The following is a 20684-nucleotide window of genomic DNA, read 5'->3' as shown; positions in this document are numbered from 1 at the left end:
AGTGCTGCAGAACCGATTAAGCAAGTCCAGAAGAACCAGAACATCTTCAGTGGTGGTTAAGGTGAAGGCACCGTGGACTGATGTCCTACATCACTGGCTGGACTGCAGCAGAGTTACTGGACCAGAACCAGAACCAGATCTTACTGGGTTTCAGGTTCAAGCTAAATATTTAGCTAGCTAGCTAAGTTTGTTTATTTGGATTCCCATTATCCATCACTGCTCTTCCTGGAGTCAACATATAAAAAAAAACATTCATTACTGTTACACTTAGCATAATGTTAGCAACATAGCATATTGATTCATAAAAGTAGAATTGTAACAGTTTATCTGTTAAATAATTAAAGAGAATTTTTTAAAAAGCTCCAACATTTCAACATGAATGAGGCAGCTGTTGATGTTAATTCAGTATTTGGAGGCGTGGCCAAAACGAACTGAACTTTCTCTCCCAACATGGATGAAACTACAGACAAGCTTCAATCTAGAACACAGGTCTCAAACTCCAGTCCTCCAGGGACATAGTCCTGCAGTTTTTAGATGTGCCACAGGTACCAAACACAGGAATGAAATGGCTTAATTACCTCCTTGTGTAGAGAAGTTCTCCAGAGCCTTACTGACCTAATTATTCTGTTCAGCTGCGGTGCAGCAGAGGCTCATCTAAAGGTTGCAGGACTGCGGCCCTTGAAGACTGGAGTTTGAGACCCCTGATCTAGAACAACGCAGAAAATTGACGTCATTGTTCACCATAAACAAACAAACAAAAAACCTACCGGAGATGATCCCAGTCAATGGGAGGAAAGCCACACTGAGCTGCAAGCGAGATTTTAATCGAGTGTTGTGACGTAGGAAGGATTTAGTTTGAAGCTAAAGAGTTAGCTTGCTAGGTAAATCCCCCTGGATGCTGGTTGTCGCTGTGCTGGCCTCCAGTGAACACCAGAGGGCGACACAGGACTATAACCAGCTGAACTCAGCCATCATCCCAGAATCAGGTCCAGAACGGTTCTGATGGGTCAGAACCAGCAGGTCACCCTGGTTGGCAGCAGCAGCAGCATCATGCTGAGGGGTGATCTGATGAAGGAACGTCTCTCAGCTAACAGCGCCAACTTCTCCATGTGATCACCAGGATGATACATGAGCAGAACCACCCGGACCGGAACATCAGGTATTAGAACCTCGTGCTGAAAGCCGCTGCCTTTTATACCACAATAAATAAAAACGGAATAATAAATTTCAGCTGCAGCTGCTGGCTCTGCCGGCAGAGGGCGCGCTGATCAGCAGCATCGATCCGCGATCGATACTTCTCTGGGTTTCTGAAGCCTTCCTCTTGGGGAGGAAGAAGAGGCGTGTTCGGAATCCTGACCCATTTAGGCCCAGAAGGTCCTGCGGCTGCTGTGGGTTCGGAACACCGAACTGACCTCCGGTCAGTAAAAGCTGGAGCGGCGGTCCGGGCGGATCGAGAGGGAGCGGCTCCGGAAGGAAGGAAGGGAGGGTTCGGGTATCTGGTTCGGTTCGGGACCCAAACTGGACGCGGGAAAAGGAGTCTGGAAACGGAGAGGAGGAACTGATTCCCACCGCAGCGGCAGAAATGTTACCGGTAAGTTTCCCCTTCGGTTCCGACCGACCCTGACGGAAACTAACGGGAACTAACGGGAGATAACGGAAACTAACGGGAACTAACGGGAGATAACGGAAACTAACGGCTGGGTAGATCCGCCGCTGCTGGACCAGAACCAGAGTCTCTGCATCTGTTAATGCAGTACTGTGGCCCCTAGGGACCCCCGGCCGTCTAGTACCAGCAGGTGTCCGGGTTCTGGGCCCCCGTGTGGCACACCGCCCAGGGTGTCTCAGTCTGTGGGCGGCACCGGCTCTTCATTTAAATAATAATATAGTTTAATGATTAAAGGAGCATTTCTTCCATCTTCATCACCACAGAATGAACTCAAATACGAGCAGAAGGGTCCAAAGTGGGTCTGGGGGCCATTTGTGGCCCCATTATGGCTGACATTTAGACCACCAGCACATAAAGCAGAAAAGCCTTTTCATCATTTTTTAGTATCGCTTTCTTCAAACTTAAATCTTCTTATTAAAAGTTGGAATGTTTTTTGACCAGCTCCACCAGTCCTCCCAGTTAAAGCTGCTTCCTGACTGGGAATGAACCCAGAGCCTTCCAGGAGTTTCCTCCAGGACTCAGGGGACGCTCTCTGCTGTCCTCTGTTTCTGTGTTTGTCCATGGATGTTTGATTGATTCAGAGAGATTTCTCATTGCAGATTATCTTGAATTTATCCGTGGAGCACTGATCCTCTGTGACATCACCACAGTGACATCACCACAGTGACATCACAGGGTCAGCTTCTGTCTCTGAGAGCGTGATGCCAACATGGTTCACATCCGTCCAGCTTCATGACATCCAGATTAAATTAAAACCCAACCAGAACTTTCTGCTTGCAGCTGCCGAGTCACTGAATTTAATGCTGAGTCAGTGGTTGCTATGGCGACGGCAGCAGGGACGTGGGGGGCCAAGGGAGAAACTCTTTACGTTTACTGTAAGAGAGCGGCTTGACTTCCTGTTTCCTGTCTAGTGGCAGAGAGAGGAAACGGTAAAGATCTGTTTTTTAATGGCTAGAATTAGCTTTTTATGCTAACTACTGGTGAACTGCTGCGGGTCCTGATGGCATACCTGGACGTGTCCTCAGAACGTGCTCTGGGGAGCTGGCAGCAGTGCTGACGGACATCTTCAACCTGTCCCTGGCCCACGCTGTGGTACCGACCTGCTTCAAGTCTACCTCCATCGTCCCAATCCCCAAGAATCCCAACCCAACCAGACTCAATGACTACCGCCCGGTAGCCCTTACCCCCATCATTACCAAGTGCTTGGAGCGGCTGGTCCTAGCACACCTCAGATCCTGTCTCCCCCCCACACTAGACCCCCACCAATTTGCATACAGGCAGAACAGGAGCACAGAGGATGCAGTCTCAATAGCGCTGCACTCTGTCCTTTCTCACCTGGACAGTAAGAACACTTACGCCAGACTGCTGTTCTTAGATTTTAGTTCAGCATTCAACACTGTCATCCCATCACAACTCATTACCAAACTCACAGACCTCGGCATCAGTCCACTCATGTGTAACTGGTTACTCGACATGTTGAGGTTGACTGACCAGTCGACCTCAACATGTCCGGCTGGACAACCACTTCTCATCCACCATCATCATAAACACCGGAGTGCCACAAGGCTGTGTGATGAGTCCCTTCCTCTACTCCCTCTTCACCTACGACTGCAGACCTGTCCACGGCTCTAACGCCATCATCAAGTTCGCAGACGACACCACGGTGATCGTCATCAGAGATAATGACGAGGCCGCTTACAGGGAGGAGGTAGACCGTCTGGCTGAGTGGTGCGACAAAAACAACCTGCAGCTGAACACCGAGAAGACCAAGGAGCTTATCGTGGACTTCAGGAGGAACGCTGACCCACATCCACCCATCCACATTAAGGGGACAGTGGTGGAGCGTGTGGACACCTTTAAGTTCCTGGGAGTCCACATCTCCGAGGACCTGACTTGGACGACCAGCTGCTCCAAACTCATTAAGAAGGCACATCAGCGCCTCTTCTTCATGAGGACCCTGAGGAAGAACCACCTGTCCTCAGAGATCCTCACGAACTTCTACCGCTGCACCATTGAGAGCATCCTCACCAACTGTATTACAGCTTGGTACGGGAACTGCTCTGTCTCCGACCGGCAGGCGCTGCAGAGGGTGGTGAAAACTGCCCAGTATATCGCCGGGGCAACGCTCCCTGCCATCAAGGACATCTACAGGAAGCAGTGTTTGAAAAGGGCCGGGAAAATCACAAAGGACTCCACTCACCCAGCACACACACTCTTTTCCCTCCTGCCCTCTGGGAGGCGCTACAGAAGCCTACGGACCAGAACCACCAGGCACCGGAACAGCTTCTTTCCCACAGCTGTCACGCTTTTGAACGCCTCCTGACATAAAACATAAACTATAAGGACTGTACTCCCCTATCCTCTCATACAACAATAACACATGGACTATCCTCACACACACACACATCACGGACTGTTTTCTTCACACACACATACAACCTGTAAATTTTATCTGCCATTATTTATCTATAATCCATTCCCTAACATTCTTATATATTCTGTATAATCTGTATAATCTGTGCATATAGCTCCCATATTTATATTTATACATAATATCTATATCTCTTGCTATAACCCCTTATAGTCCATATACATAGCCTTGTACATCTGTAATATTATATCTCGTAGAGCACTTCTGGATAGATGCAAACTACATCTCGTTGCTTGTACTTGTGACAGTGCAATGACAATAAAGTTGAATTCTATTCTATTCTATTCTATGCTTTTATTTTGGTAGGTTTCTTGTGAACGTAGCTATGGTAACGAACCTCAGATCTACATGAAACATTTAATGGCAGAAAAAAGAATGTAAAGGTTTAATGAGGTTAATAACTGGGACTGAAGGTTAAATGTTTATGGATCTGTGATCAGGAAACAATGAATTGTTATTATTGGTTCCTGTTTACCTCGTTACGTTGGCGGATGATGCACTGAAAAAAGAGAACAGCCGATCCAACGTAAATATATCTCTCTAATTGGTCAGAAGTTATCAAATTAAGTTTATCCAAGTTAATTTATTGGTTTTATGAAGTTGTCAAGTTAAGCAAATGTAAATAAAGTATTTTTGACAATTAAAATTAAACTATGACTTTAAAGTATGAATACTTCTGGACCAGACAGCAGGTTGGATCCTGATTGGTTCCTGGTCTGTGATGATGATTTTTATTATCTGTTACTGATCAGCCAATCAGACCTTGTGTTTCCATGGTTACAGCTGATCCTGACGGTTTACCTCAACGACACCCAGCAGATGCTAACCGAGGTCCCTGTTACCACGGCAACCAGAGTGACAGACGTGGTGGAATTCTGCAAGGAGGCAGGCGAGTCCGAGTGCCACCTCGCCGAGGTCTGGAATGGACACGGTGAGTGGAACCGGGCCAGAACCGGGTCGGAACCAGGACCGGTCCAGAGCTTCAGGCACATGGTGGTCTGTGGGACGTTCCTCTGATTGCGCTGGGATCAGGGGTCCAGGTCCAGGTTCAGGTTCTGGTTCTGCTGCAAATGTTTTGTAACTTTTCAGCAGCCATATTTCTGTCAATAACTTGAATATTAATAAAACTGGAAATTATGTCACTGATAACAGAAAAATATAGTTATATGTGAAATAATCTTCCAGTTTATTTAGCCTGATCGGCAGTGTTGTATAAAGTACTGAAATCTCAGAGTCAAGTAAAAGTATAAGTACCTCTCCAAAATATGACTTTGGTAAAAGTCGAAGTCACTGACTGAAATGTTACTTGAGTAAAAGTCTTAAAGTATCTGAAACTTCTTGTACTTAAGTATGGAAAGTACTGTAAAAATGGATGTACTCAAGTAATGTAATGAAAAGTACAAGTAAAAAGTAAAACAAAGCAAATGCAGTTTGAATGACATTTTTTATATTTTGGTAAACTTGTCAAATACACTTAAAGTAATGTACACAACCAAGTGCAGGCAAATTTAAACCTGCTAATAGATATACCTGCAGGCATCATTTAGTTAAGAAAATTAGGTGCTTTACCTATAGCACAAGGTTAACTTAACCTGCTTTACAACTGAACCAGCTTCTTAGTAAACCCTCCAGGACAGAAAATACAAAGTTTTGTAAGCCTTAAGTTTTCCCTTCAAGTAAGGTCAGTGCTAAAAATGAGAAAAATAAATAGTACAGAAAATGCGGCCAACATGAAGAAAAAGAGCTGTTACGATTACTCTACTTCACAAATCAGTGAATCAGTCAATGCTACAGTCAGTAGGTGGTGCACACAACTGGTCATTATGCAGAAGAAAAAGAGAATTGGGAGGGAAATGCAGCTTATTGGCATCTGAAGAGGGAGACCTTTACTGTAAACCTGGTTTTGAACTTGCATGCCTTTCCTATATTTGTTAAATTGAGTCTAAATTGCTATCGCTATGGCTTCTGTCCCCATTGAACAGAGGAGTCTAGGTAGCCTGCTACAGTCAACATTAGGCCTAAGCTAAATACACCACGTATGGAACTGAAACAATACCAAACACAGTTCATTTATGGTCAACGTTTCACAATACAGTAGTGCCTAGTGACCAAGCTATAGTTACTGAAACAGGAGGATTATAACCATTTCATAAGACGTTACCTCGATGTGTTTCTTCAAGTTGGACGGGGAGTTTTTGTAAGATAGAATTTCCACATCTTCGGGCAGGAATAACATAAACTGCATGCGGTACGACGAATCTTTAACACCCACGAAAGAGTGTATTGTGTTTAAATAAGGCCATGGGCTCTCATCACCAGCTGGTGGTTCCCCTGGAGCCGTGTCCGACGTAGTTGCAGTCGTTGTGGTCTCCGTCTCCTCCTCCATGTGGCTGCTGCTGATTGCGAGACTTGCTTTGTGTTTAATGGGAGAAGCGAAACAGGTGTATCCTATTGGTGGTGATGAACAAGCCCAGGCAAGTAGGCTACGGACTTTGTTCGGTAGCCTACTTGCTACTTGCTAATCAGTAGGTGGGGTCAAAACACTTTGTTTCTCTCTCTCGCTTTTTTGTAACGAGTAACTAAACCACACATTGAAAATGTATCGGAGTAAAAGTACGCGATTAAGTTCGGAAATATAGTGAAGTAAAAGTGAAAGTCATCAAAAATGTTCATACTCCAGGAAAGTATGAAGTACTCCAAAATATACTTAAGTAAAGTAGTGAAGTATTTTTACTTCGTTACTATACAACACTGCTGATCGGGTCCATCAGAACCACATCAAAACCTCAGAGCGTGGATCAGTCTGCTGCCTCCAGGAAGTGACGCCATTTTGTCTTCCTCAGAGCGTCCGCTCCCTCAGGAGCTGCTGCTGCTGGATCTGCTGAACGCCTGGGGGGCCCAGAGGCCCGAGGTCCGCTACTACCTCAGACACCGCCCCCTGTGGCCACCAGGTAGAACTGCAACACTGCCCCCTGTGGCCATCAGGTAGAACTGCAACACTGCCCCCTGTGGCCACCAGGTAGAACTGCAACACTGCCCCCTGTGGCCATCAGGTAGAACTGCAACACTGCCCCCTGTGGCCACCAGGTAGAACTGCAACACTGCCCCCTGTGGCCATCAGGTAGAACTGCAACACTGCCCCCTGTGGCCACCAGGTAGAACTGCAACACTGCCCCCTGTGGCCATCAGGTAGAACTGCAACACCGCCCCCTGTGGCCATCAGGTAGAACTGCAACACTGCCCCCTGTGGCCACCAGGTAGAACTGCAACACTGCCCCCTGTGGCCATCAGGTAGAACTGCAACACCGCCCCCTGTGGCCATCAGGTAGAACTGCAACACCAAACTCACCTGGTAGAAAACTGCAGGTTGAGGTTTTATAGTGAGTTTTGGAAACAGCAGCCCATTCTGGTGCCGGGTGGTCGGGTCGGCACCAGGGTCAGTACTGTCGGGTCACATGACTCATCAGGCCCTAGTCCTTTGAGTGTGAATGACATTTTGTTGTTTGTTCTGCAGGAAGCCCGCCAGCCTCGGATCAGAACCGGACCTCAGAGAGCGATGAGGTAAGTGGGCCGTGTTCTCCGCTCCAGAACCAGCAGCTTAAAGTCTGTCCACCAACAACCAGAACGCTGCAAACACAACGGAACCTCCTGATGGTTCTGGATCTGTTTGCTCTGACACCAGCCTGCAGCTCCATTAGAACCCAGCAGGCTACACCAGAACCAGAACCATCCCAGAACCAGAACTTGTGCAGGTAGAGCCAGAGGGATGATCAGAACCCGATCGTCATGACGGTTTATGTGGACTAGTTAAAGTAAAGCTGTGAGTGAAGGAACCTGCTTTAGTTCTAGAGTTGAATTGGACTCTGTTAGAACCGGTAGAGTCTGGACTGAAGGCGGATCAGAACCTAAAAATAAGTGTGTGAGACAGTCATACGTGTGTGTGTGTGTAATCCTGGATTAGTGACGGTCATCATTATACGGCTCCGGCACTAAGTGGTTGTGATCAAACCGGGTCTGGACTGGACCGGACCGGACTGGACTGCTGAGGACGGTCTGGTCTCTGAGTCACTCAGTAGAAACAGCCAGCTCCTCTTCTTCCTGTTCCTCCTCTTCCTCCCCCATGTTGAACCTCGGCTGCTGCAGTGACCCGGTTCTGATCCGGTCGGGTCGGTCAGTGAAGGCAGGATTATCCTGGACCATGACATAACCGGGCTAAGAGGATTGTCTGAAAGCTCCTCCTCTTCCTCCTCTTCCTCTCACCTTCCAGAGTCTCCGTCTCCCCAGGTACCAGAACCGAGTGTCAGCAACAGAACCGGGCCGCTGCAGCAGAATCGGGCCGCTGCAGGTGAGTTCTGATGGTTTATTGGTTGAACAGAACCAGCATCCTGGAATGAAGAAATTTTGACCTTTGACCTGTAGCCTGAGATCAGGTCAGGACGGGGACAGGTCTGTTGGACATGCAAGACATCTGTCTCCATGGCGACACCATGAGACGCAGCGGCTGTGTGTTTAATGGGATGTTGTCGCTTTAAGAAGACGCCTGCAGCTTTAAATGACATCAGGTGTGAGGGGGCGGGGCCTTACAGGAAGCAGGAGGATGATGTCAGTGTCCGACCCGACCCGCACCAGAACCAGGCCAGCCTGGGCTCAGCAGAACCAGAACCAGACTTTTTATCAACAAAGCAGATTAGCAGTTAGCGGCTAGTGGTTAGCAGTTAGCGGCTAGTGGTTAGCAGTTAGCGGCGAGTGCAGCGGTTAAATGTATTTACATAAAAATGAAAAAGAACTGTTCAGACCAAAAAATTCAGTTCATCTGTAACAACAACCAGATTATTCTGGACCCAGAACCGGGCTAAACTGTTGATCCGGTCCAGATTCCGGTTCCGATCCGGTCCAGAGTATCCTCCACCATTTCTCTGTCAGTTTTTCTGATCTAACCACATCCTGGACCAGCAGAACGAGGGACCGGCTCGTCTGTCCTGCAGCGTGACGCAGCCGGCGGGACGCTCTCTCTGCTCTTCGCTCTGCCAGCATCATCTTCCTCTTCAGGCACATCTGGAGGGGGCGGGGCCAAGCCGGCTCTGCTGCAGTAGAGAGAGAGAGGAGCTGGACGAGAGACGGGGAAGGGGGGGTGTCGCAGCAAAGAGCTGCAGCAGGACGAGGAGAGAAACAGAACATGCTGGTTCTGACCCGGTTCCCACAGCAGAACTAGTCAAGAAGAGTGTATCTGAGGTAGACCTGAGCTCGACACCAGACAAAGTTCTGGTCTGGTCCGGTTTCCCCTGCCGGACCGGACCGGCCGGGACCATGGAGTGGAACGAAGTGGACCTGGTGCAGGAGTTCACGGTGGAAGGACAATGCAGCAAGATCAAAGTCCGTTCCTGCAGGATCACCTGGGACAGCCTGCAGGTACCGCAGCCGGGCCGGGCCGGCGGAACCAGCAGGGTTCTGCTGAACATCACAACACATCGACTACACCGGCCCAACTTCTGCTGGCTCCACCAAGACGAGGAGCTCAGCAGAACCAGACAGGGTTCTGGAGGGCTATGGACATTCTAGAGGTTCTGGAGGCTCTGGAGGGTTCTGGAGGTTCTGAAGGGTTCTAGAGGTTCTGGATATTCTAAAGGTTCTGGAGGTTCTGAAGGGTTCTGGAGATTCTAGAGGTTCTGGATATTCTAAAGGTTCTGGAGATTCTAGAGGTTCTGGAGGTTCTAGAGGTTCTGAAGGGTTCTGGAGGTTCTAGAGCAGGGCTGCTCAAAACGTGGATCGCAGAAGGTTCTGAGTGGATCTCGGCAGCAGGTGACAAACTGAACGGCGCCAGGAGGCTGAGAGCAGAACTTCCTCTTCTGACGCGCTTATCAAAATATTCACTAAGATCCTAAAGCTTCATTAAAGAATAATCATTTTTTTAAAATCAACAAAACGTGTTAAAATTAATCATCTCAGTAATTATTGTTTCAACAAGGTGTTGCGCAATTCAGTGCCTTTTGGTTCAATAAAAAATAATAATAATAATTAAAAAGCGACTCAGAGACCAACTGACAGCAGAGCAGAAGTTTAAATCGGCTGATCAACCATCGCTGTGTTCAGGGATCGATTATTAATAATCGATAAATAAATATCAAGCCTGGAGACTTGATATCATAACGGACTGAATGTTTTGTTTTTAACGTAATCTTTGCTCGTCTTGCGGGGCGCAGGCGGTTGCCACGGTAACAGGTGTGCTTAAACTACAAAAAGAGAGAGAGTAAAAAGGTAGGAGTGGTTCTGAGTTGATCACCTGTTCAGGTTATTTTACCTTTGTTTCCCTTTGCTGTGGCTCATTACAGCTGCTGTAGTTTCTAAACGTTGGACTAATTACCTCGTTAGTTTGTGAGTTTACGTCATTCACAACAAACATCAAATAGAACAAATATATTTCATAACATTTTAACAAACAAATGGCTTCTACCGCGGTAATTATGTGAAATTAAATGAATTATATCCCAACTTCAGAAGATTTGCCTTTACCTTTACAGAGCTCTTTGGTTCCTCCTATCAGGCTGTAGCTTCTCATATTGAGGTCAAAGTTCAGATCTACCATAACTGACTGACACCTGCTGGCCTCAGGTTTGCAACCAGCTTGTGACTGAGAAACCAGTAACCTCCTCCCAGTGGCAGAGTCTCACTGAGGAAGAAACTGCATCAGGTTTTCTATCACTTTAATATTTCTGCTATAACTGATGGATATATAAAATCAGTCAATAGAGTTTAATTTACAATTTTTATGTCTTCGTGTCATGAGGTAGATCTCAGCTGGCTGGTGAGAGAAAAAGTAGATCTTGGTCTCATAAAGTTTGGGTTCCCCTGTTCTGGTTCTAGAGGTTCTGGAAGGTTCTGGAGATTATAGAAGTTCTGGTGTTTCTAACCACTAATGTACTAAACAAAAATCTCCATGACGTTCATGAAGATGGGAAACATCTGGAGGCAAAAAATGTTTTAAGAGGCTCAAATATGTCGGCCATCTTGAAAAATGGCCTTCATCCTAAAATTGTAGTGACTGATGGGAAATCTGAAAAACATCAGAGCTGAGGGGTTAACATGCCTATGCTTTACCAGTAGAGGGAAGTAAAGAGTAGCTCCTCTGGCTAACCGCTAACAGATCTGAGCCGGTTGAAGCTGTAGCAGGAAGGTGAAGTTCAATGGCCAGGTGCTTCACCTGCAGAACCTTTAACCTGTTCATGCTGCCATCGCATGCTGGCCAAAGCGACTGTTTTCATCAGTGCTACTGCTCCCATGAACACCAGGGAATCACTACGGTAACCAGTGACTCAGCATATTTAGAGCCAACTTGTTCTGCAGTTACTGCAGAAAGCCTTCAGTTTTAATGATCAGACAGGAAAAGTTTTCCCAAACCAAACTTTCTTCTGCTCTGGAGACACTGTTACCATGCCCTTTACTGTGTGTGTGTGTGTGTGTGTGTGTGTGTGCGCAGGTCCCGCAGGTGGAGCTGACCCTTTCTGAGCTCCAGGAAATGGCCACCAGGCAGCAGCAGCAGATCGAGGCGCAGCAGCAGATGCTGATGGCAAAGGTAACAGCAGCAGCAGCAGCGAGTGCCAACAGCTCCTCCGGTTTTTGTGGAAATTTACGCAAAATCAAAAGATTCCTGCCATTTTTTTTATGTATAGCTGTGATTTTTATTTTATTTTATGAATTTTCTGAATAAATGTTGAAGATCATCAGCTTGAAGTGATGCTACCTCCCACCTGCAGGTGTCAGTATCTGGCCTGTCCATGTGGCGAGTTACAGAAATCAAGTTATTTAACTTCTATAGAGAAATAAAAATGTTTCTCTTCTGTGTGCAGATTGTTGGAGTTTAACGTGGAAACATTTGATCAGAAATTTGTTTTTATTTTGACTTATCTAAAATAAAAACATAGTGAGATTTAATATCCTGGACAGACTTACAGTAAATACTGTTCAGTGTAGTGTTCTGGAGCTCTGAAAAACCAGAACCAGAACCACAACTGGACCAGCAGTACCTTCATGACTCTCCTCTGTTTCAGGAGCAACAGCTGCGGTTCCTTCAGCAGGGCAGCAGAACCAACACAGGACACTCACAGGTAGGCCCATATGTTCCCCCACATGTTTCCCCACATGTTCCCCCACATGTTTCCCCACATGTTCCCCCACATGTTCCCCCACATGTTCCCCCACATGTTTCCCCACATGTTTCCCCACATGTTCCCCCACATGTTCCCCCACATGTTTCCCCACATGTTTCCCCACATGTTCCCCCACATGTTCCCCCACATGTTTCCCCACATGTTTCCCCACATGTTCCCCCACATGTTTCCCCACATGTTCCCCCACATGTTCCCCCACATGTTCCCCCACATGTTTCCCCACGTTTCCCCACATGTTCCCCCACATGTTTCCCCACATGTTCCCCCACATGTTTCCCCACGTTTCCCCACATGTTCCCCCACATGTTCCCCCACATGTTCCCCCACATGTTTCCCCACATGTTTCCCCACATGTTCCCCCAGATGCTCCTCCAGCTCTTTGTCTCTCTGCAGGCGGAGGCGGAGCAGCTGCAGCGCCTCAAGGAGCGGGTGGAGAGCCAAGAGGCGAAGCTGAAGAAGATCCGCGCCATGAGAGGCCAGGTGGATTACAGCAGGCTGATCAACGGGAACCTCAGTAAGACAAACAGCAACGATCATCAGCCAGACGATCGTCACTCTGAGCTCTACTGCTTCTGTCTGCAGCCGCAGAGATCCACCATGTGAGCAGCTTGTTCCAGGAGAAGCAGGACGAGCTGCAGGCCGCCGTCAGCAGGGTGGAGCAGGTAGGGGGCGCTGCAGCAGGTGGGGGCGCTGTAACAACATGAATTTGTTCCTATTAGAATCAAGCAGCTGCTGCTTTGATGCGTTTTAGCCTTTTCTTGCTCTTCATCATCCTCTCGTCTTCCTCCTGGTGTTCAGCTGACCCAGCAGTTGGAGGACCTGAGGAGGGGCCGCCTCCAGCTGCAGAGCGACGCCCAGAGGCTGGCGGACACCTCTGGGTCCCCAGTGGGACCCGGCGCCCAGAAGGGCTCCTTGTTATCCGGCTCTGCTGGCGTGGAGCTGAGGAAGCTCTACCAGGAGCTGCAGGTGAGCCCAGGTTCTGATGGGTACTAGGAGCCAGTAGGAGGCGCTGCTGGATTAAATCTGTCTAAAATGAATACACAAGCGACACCTGGTGTAGCCAGACAGAAAGGAGTCGCGATGGTTCTTCAGAATAAAATACAGTTGAACATTTCATCCATCCATTTTCTTTCCACCCTTGTCCCCAGTGGGGTCAGGAGGAGCTGCTGCCTCTCCAGCTAACGTTTGGGGTGAGGGGCGGGGTCACCTGGACAGGTTGCCAGTCTGTCGCAGGGCAACACAAAGACAGACAGAACAAACAACCACACACACCTAGGGAGAATTCAGAGAGACCTGACAGTCATGTTTTTGGACTGTGGGAGGAAGCCGGAGATAACCCACCATGCACAGGGAGAAAGACCCAGGAATCGAACTCAAGACTTTCTTGCTGCAAGACAACAGTGCTGTAATGTACAACTGCGCCACCATGCAGCCAGTTGTACATTTCATGATACTGAAATGTGTTTCAAACTGTGATGATGGTTAGCGCAGGTCGGGGTTATGAGCTTTACGTTGTTTTAACAAATATTGACATCGATTGAAGACTATTGGCCTTAATTTTGTCACTCATGTAGAGGAACTGGTAATGGTACTGGTACCGGCTGTGTTTCAGGCCCGGAATCGTCAGAACCTGGAGCAGAGCGGCAGGCTGGCCCAGAACCAGGAGCTGCTGTCCAAGCGGACGGGTCAGGTGGCGGCCATGGACCGCCGGATCGGAGAGCTGAGGGACCGTCTCCACAGGAAGAAAGCAGAGGTACCGATCTCGTCTCGCACCGCTTCCTGTCTCGCCGTCCTCTCTGATGCCTGTCTCCACTCCAGCTGAGCCGGAATGAGGGCCAGTCCTCCCCCCGGACGATCCCGCAACCCGGCACCGCCGTCTCCGGCCGAGTGGCGGCCGTCTGCCCGTACATCCAGACGCCGGCTGATGGGAGGCGCGACCCAGGACGCCCGGCGGACCTTCCGCCCAAAGCTGCACTGCTCAGCCATGTCCGCTCCCTATCAGGTCCTAGTGTCTTCACGGTGGACATGGACTCGCCTCTAGACGGGTCGTCTTCACGATGACTGTCCCTCTGTGTCTCCTGTCTCATCTTTCTGTCCCCTCATCTGTCCTGGTGCTACCTTCTGTTGGGACTCCTGGTCTGGTTGTCCCTGGTTGACTCTGGTTATCCCTGTTGAATTTCCACTCTTTCTTAACACTGTTCTGTTTCTTCTGTTTCCTGTTCAGTCAGCGACGCTCCGTGGCCCAACATCAGCCAGACTGGACCCGACTGGAGGACCTGCAGTCCAGAACTGGTACTGTTTGTTCTTCTGACCCAGACTTGTTCCCTCTGTCTGACTGGAAACCAGACCAGACACACCTGTTTCAGTTCCCTAAGCATTAGGAGAGCATTGTACCTCTGAACCCCGCCCCACTGGTGATGTCATGGCTTTGTCAGCTTCTGATAGGTTAATTCTCACTCTGCTTCAGCGAGGAAGAAGCCGTTCCTCCAGATGTCCAGAGGGACGAAACCTTTGTCACGTCCTGTCTCCTGGACGCTAGGAAGCCTGGCACCTCCATCCCTATTGTAACACACTGTGGTGGTGGCAGCATCATGCTGTGTTGCTAGACAGTCGGGTCCAAATGGGTTTTCTGATTGGCAGAACTGGAAGGTTCTGTGAGGCAGGACGGCTACAGTCCTGACCCGATTCCAGTGGTTCTGTGAGGAAGAATGGACTCAATCCTGGTGCTAAAGGTTAAAGGTCAACTTTCATGAAATGGTTGAAAAGTTCTGATGATCCAGAACTTTTCTGGATCCAGAACCAGCTTGGTGAACTGGACCTTAACCAGGAAGTTCAGTCCGGTTTCATGTCAGACAGGGAGTATGTAAACATCTGGTCTCAGCTGGTTGATGCATGTAGTAGTTGCTATGGAGATGCAGTGAGTCGGGTTCTGGTCCTCCCAGCAGCTGCGACCCTCCGGCTACGGGACGTACCCCAGCGCCGCCCATCAGGCCACCGCCCATCACTGCAGCTCCCTGCCGCGCTCGGCGCCCGGGACGCTGGGCTGGCCCCGCCCCCCCGCCGGCTCCTCCTCCTCGTCTTCATCGCCACAGCACGTCCCCAACCAGAACCCAGGTACCGCCCAGAGACGGAGACGGGAAATACTTTGAAATACTAGATTTCTCATATCTACACTTATGGTCTATGAATAATAATATTTCAGGATGTAATTGTGATTGTTGGTTTCTACTAAATATTTTCATGTTTTCATTGTTTTCTATGGATTTCAGAAAATATAAAATTGCAAAGAAAAATTAACAACAAACAAAATATGAGAAAAACAAATATGTTAAGAAGTTTCTCCTGTAGAGGTCTGTGTTGCAGTGGTTAGGAAGGAAGCCTCTGACTGAAGAAGAGGATTCTTAGGGTTCTATTGCAGAACCCTGGTTCTGATGGGAGGAGGATTTTACTCTCTGGTACCTGCCCAGTCTACCGTTGACATGTTTAGCTAGCAGCTAGCATCTAGCTAACAGCTGGTGTCTAGCTAACTGCTAACCGTTTATCTAACAACTGTACTTTCATTGAGAGAAAGCATTTGCCCAGCAACTAATGTTTAGCTGAGAGCTAGCATCCATCCATCCATCCATCCATCCATCCATCCATCCATCCATCCATCCATCCATCCATCCATCCATCCATCCATCCATTTTCTTCCACTTATCCGGGGTCGCGCCACTGTTCCAGCTCCTCCAGGGGAATCCCGAGGCGTTCCCAGGCCAGCAGAGGAACATCGTCCCTCCAGTGTGTCCTGGGTCTACCCGTCCTCCTGGTGGGACATGAACTACTCACCCATTTCGGCCGCTTGTATCCGCGATCTCGTTCTTTCGGTCATGACCCAAAGCTCATGACCATAGATGAGGGTGGGAACGTAGATCGACCGGTAAATCGAGAGCTTCGCTTTTGGCTCAGCTCTCTCTTCACCACGACGGATCGGTACAGCGCCGCTTGACGGCAGACGTTGCGCCAATCCGCCTGTCGATCTCCCGCTCCCTTCTTCTCCCATTTGTGAACAAGATCCCGAGATACCTGAACTCCTCCACTTGGGGCAGGACACCCCCCTGACCCGGAGAAGGCACTCTACCCTTTTCCGGCTCAAGACCATGGCTTCGGATTTGGAGGCACTGATCCTCACTTAGTATTTCACTAAAAGTTAGCATTTGGCTAACAGACAGTGCTTGGATAACAGGCACTGTTTAGCTAACAGCTAGCTAGTCGTGATGTATTGGCAGCTGGTTCTGGTTCTGTGTCCAGGTTCTGTGCCGTCCTCCCCGCTGTCCCTCCAGTCGGAGCGGACCGACCCCCCTCCTGCGGTGGCGGTGCGTCCCTACGTCCCGGAGCAGCCGTCCAGGCCGCAGTCCCCTAGGAAGGGCCCCGCCACCATGAACAGCAGCTCCATCTACAGCATGTACCTACATCAGCCTCAGGCCAAGAACCCGGGCCCTCTTGGGAACCGGGCCGCCGTCAGGGCAGGTCGGAACCGCCTCGGCGCGGCCGCAGGTCCGATAGGGCTGACCACTCGTCCCACTGTCTGCTCTGTCTCCACAGTCTACGGGAAGCCCGTGGTCCCGTCCCCGTCCCCCGTCCCGCAGGACGAAGCCAGAGACGGCGCGGTCCTTCCTCCGCCCGGCGTGGACGGCTTCCCTCGTCCCCTCAGTCCCACCAAGCTGACGCCAGTTGGTGGGTTCCCCACTCACACAGGACCTAATGGTTGCCATGGTGATAGGCCCGGTCAGAATGACTGGCAGTTCTGTTGGTTAACTGGGCCTTTATCAGGAAACCAGAGCTTATTCTGGTCTGCTGTCTCCTCAGCCCACTCGCAGCTGCGGTACCAGAACGACGCCGACCTGGAGGTTCTGCGACGCCGTCTCAGCAACGCTCCACGGCCCCTGAAGAAGCGGAGCTCCATCACCGAACCTGAGGGCCCCCAAGGGCCCAACATCCAGAAGCTGCTGTATCAGCGGTAAGTCCAGCGTCTCGATGGAAACTGTCATCCAGCGGTGGCCCCACGTCAGCTAATGTGTAATAGAGGACCTAATTGTTAGCTTAGCGTTAATTTACTCGGCTGTTTTGACATCTGTGCCGAAGTTAGGATTAGAATTCTTCACAGAATATTTAGCTTCTACTAAATAACGTGCTCGTATAATGCTGTGGCGTTAGCGGAGCTAGGGTTGCAGAGCTAGCGTTAGCAGAGGTACTTTTGACAGAGCTACTTTTGACAAAGCTAGCGTTAGCGTCTCCAGCATGCGTTTCCCACCTCTGGAATTGGTCCACCTGCTGCAGTTCAGGGCTGATGAAGGTGTTTTGTGGTGCAGGTTCAACACGCTGGCTGGAGGCATGGAGGGCGGTTCTGGTAGGACTCGGTTGAGGTTCTGTTGATGTTCCGGACTTGGTCGTTCCAGGGGCTCAGTCGTTCTCCTCTGTTCCAGCGAACCCTTTCTACCAGCCAGACAGGCTCCTTGGAGACGTGGACGGCGTCCATTCAGCCAACGGGAGCATGGACCAGGGAGACAAGGTCGCGCCCAGAGAGGTCAAAGGTCAGGACCTGAGCTCAGAGTCCTGCCGTTCCTCCCCATCCTCTGTTACTTTGGAAACACCCAAAGAGACAGAAAGCACCACCAACCTGCCTCCCTCAACACAACCCGGCTCGCCTCCAGAACCAGAGATGTCCGAGGCCCAGAACCAGAACCAGGGAGGTGCTGGCTCCGCCCACGGCTCACCTCCAGCACCCCCTGCTCTCCCTTCAGGATCAAAGGTCCATATTGACCCAGACTCCCTCAAGTGCTGCCACCTTGTTACCATGGTCACCAGGTTGCTTGTGTCCGCAGGCGAAGCGGACCAACCTGAAGAAGCCGTCGTCGGAGCGAACGGGTCACAGCCTGAGGGTCAAGTTCAACCCCCTGGCTCTGCTGCTGGACGCCTCGCTGGAGGGAGAGTTTGACCTGGTCCAGAGGGTCATCTACGAGGTACCGCCTGTTTCCACCCAGAGGTTCCTCTGGTTCCTTTGGTTCTGGTCCAAACAATTTGCAGGGACTCAAAGGTTTCTTGTTGTTGGAACCAGAGGCTTCAGGTCTTCTTGCAGGCTGTCCTGACCTCTGACCTCTGACCCTAGTCTCTGGCTCTTGCAGGTGGAGAACCCCAGCATGCCCAACGACGAAGGCATCACTCCTCTTCACAACGCCGTGTGTGCCGGTCATCACCACATCGTCAAGTTTCTGTTGGACTTTGGAGTGAACGTGAACGCGGCCGACAGCGACGGATGGTCAGTTCCTCCTCTGTTCTCCGGACCGCCATCTTGGGGTCATCACATTGTCTCTAGGAGCTGTTAGGTGTCATCAGGGGTCATCTCATGGTCTCCTCCTGTCAGGACTCCGCTGCACTGCGCCGCTTCCTGCAACAGCGTCCACCTCTGTAAGATGCTGGTGGAGTCAGGCGCCGCCATCTTTGCCACCACCATCAGCGACGTGGAGACGGCGGCCGACAAGTGTGAGGAGATGGAGGAGGGCTACAGCCAGTGCTCCCAGTTCCTCTATGGTGGGTGGAGCCGGAGACGTCCAGGTACCGGCGCCGTGCCCGGACTCACCTGTCTGTCCGCTTCGTCCTCCGCAGGCGTCCAGGAGAAGCTGGGCGTCATGAACAAGGGGGTGGCGTACGCGCTGTGGGACTACGTCGCGCGGCGGGACGACGAGCTGTCCTTCGGCGAGGGCGACGCCATCACTGTGCTGAGTCGCCATGACGACACCGAGACGGACTGGTGGTGGGCCAGGCTGGACGACCGCGAGGGATATGTGGCGAGGAACCTGCTGGGGGTGAGACAGCCTTCCTCACTGATGATGAGTCAGAGGTCGGAGTATCTCCTGGCTTTCTCAGGATCATCCTGTAGTGACGTGTTGACCTCTCTGCAGCTGTACCCACGGATCAAACCCAGACAGAGGTCGCTGGCCTGAAGCCCGGCTCCATGAGGAAGAGGAGGGGTGTAGGGTTGGTTCTGAGAGGAAGCAGCAAAGCACATGTTGACCTTCAGCAGCTGAAGGACGGAAACATCTGCCCACTAATGGCTCTTCCTCTCGGACAGCTCTTGACCTCTGAGGTCCTGGTGGGTCAGAGGAAGCGATGAAGGGCAGAGGAAGATGACCCAGTGTGTGTCAGGTCGGTTGGCCTCTGACCTTTGGGCTGCAGATGGATCAGAATCAGAGGAAGGAAACAGGACGTGAAGACGACAATTTAATGAAGCGGTCCTTGTCTCCAAAGTTCCCCTGAACTCCAACTGTTCATAAGAGGTTCCGGGTCACATTCAGACTGGGTCAGAACATTGGGTCCGATTCGTTCTGGGCTTTAGAATATTCTCTGCTGCTTGTTTTCATGCTTTATTCTCCTTAATGTTGCTTTATTTAGCCAAGCTTTGCTTTTCTCATTAGAATCAGTGCAGTCACTGTGGAGACTCTGCTGCCATCTAGTGGACAGTTTTATGTGTGTGCTGGATCAGCGGCTCCACCTGCTGGACTGGATGTGCCTGAATTTTATGTCCACGTTAATATTTTTATTTCACAAGCATTTTGTTTCCAGATGCTGCTTTATGACCGGTTGAGCTGCATTATTAAAGTCAAATGAAAGATTAATAATTGTGTTTAAACCTCTCACTGATTCTCAGACTTTCAGGCTTTGCTTTTCTGGTTCTCCAACCTACGGTGGCCGACAGGTGCAAATGCGCAGCAAAAGAGAAAACATGCAAACAAAAAAAAAAACATGCGCACAAATTAAATGCGGCAAGCAAAAAGCGAATGAAATGCAGCAAACAAAAAGTGTTGAAAACGGAAGTGCTCCAGACCACTAGGGGGAGTCAAAGAAAATAGTATTCATTTCTATGGGACCAGATACAAGATTCAGAGAAAGAAATTTGAAAGAAAGTAAAGGTATCTCTCTGAATCTTGCATCTGGTCCCATAGAAATGAATACTATTTTCTTTGACTCCCCCTAGTGGTCTGGAGCACTTCCGTTTTCAACACTTTTTGTTTGCTGCATTTCATTCGGGGGTGTCTTCTTTTTTGTTTGCGTCTCTCTTTTTGTTTGCTGCATTTTATTCGCTTTTTGCTTGCCGCATTTAATTTGTGCGCGTGTTTTTTTTTGTTTGCATGTTTTTTCTTTTGCTGCGCATTTGCACCTGTCGGCCACCGTACCAACCTCTTTAAGAAACATTCTGAAAAATCATCCAATATTTATGTCAACACAGCGAGAGAGTTAGCCAACTCACACGACGGTTAGAAAATGGTTCAGACGATTACTGGACAAATTTCTTTTTATTGCTCTACATATGAAACGTAAACCAAATTAACATTTCTGTTCATCTGGTTCTGACCACAAAATAGAGAAAAGGATTACACTTCCT

General features: G+C 49.6%; 1 protein-coding gene across 7 annotated transcripts; it reads left to right on the top strand.

Moving 5' to 3' along the window:
• Positions 1 to 654: 654 nt before the first annotated feature.
• LOC102236462 (apoptosis-stimulating of p53 protein 1-like) lies at positions 655 to 19917 on the top strand. Of its 7 annotated transcripts, XM_023352867.1 has the most exons (24): positions 656 to 1159; positions 1232 to 1591; positions 4881 to 5028; positions 6941 to 7048; positions 7612 to 7658; positions 11572 to 11667; positions 12143 to 12199; positions 12656 to 12776; positions 12845 to 12924; positions 13061 to 13228; positions 13875 to 14015; positions 14081 to 14264; positions 14487 to 14554; positions 15205 to 15376; positions 16553 to 16771; positions 16847 to 16978; positions 17111 to 17261; positions 17614 to 17651; positions 17728 to 18053; positions 18127 to 18264; positions 18427 to 18560; positions 18666 to 18832; positions 18908 to 19107; positions 19204 to 19917. In XM_023352867.1, exons 2-24 carry the CDS (start codon positions 1583 to 1585, stop codon positions 19243 to 19245), a joined length of 2946 nt encoding a protein of 981 aa, XP_023208635.1. In that variant the 5' UTR covers positions 656 to 1159; positions 1232 to 1582; the 3' UTR covers positions 19246 to 19917. The 7 variants fall into 7 exon arrangements, with proteins under 7 accessions (XP_023208638.1, XP_023208637.1, XP_023208635.1 ...); XM_023352868.1 differs by having other exon boundaries at positions 656 to 1591; positions 15208 to 15376; XM_023352866.1 differs by having other exon boundaries at positions 656 to 1591.
• Positions 19918 to 20684: the final 767 nt, after the last annotated feature.

This window comes from Xiphophorus maculatus, chromosome 19 (assembly GCF_002775205.1).
Source record: "Xiphophorus maculatus strain JP 163 A chromosome 19, X_maculatus-5.0-male, whole genome shotgun sequence".
Taxonomy (NCBI): Eukaryota; Metazoa; Chordata; class Actinopteri; order Cyprinodontiformes; family Poeciliidae; genus Xiphophorus; species Xiphophorus maculatus.
Note: the sequence above shows the minus strand (reverse complement) of the source record. Positions and strands in the feature narration are given on the sequence as shown.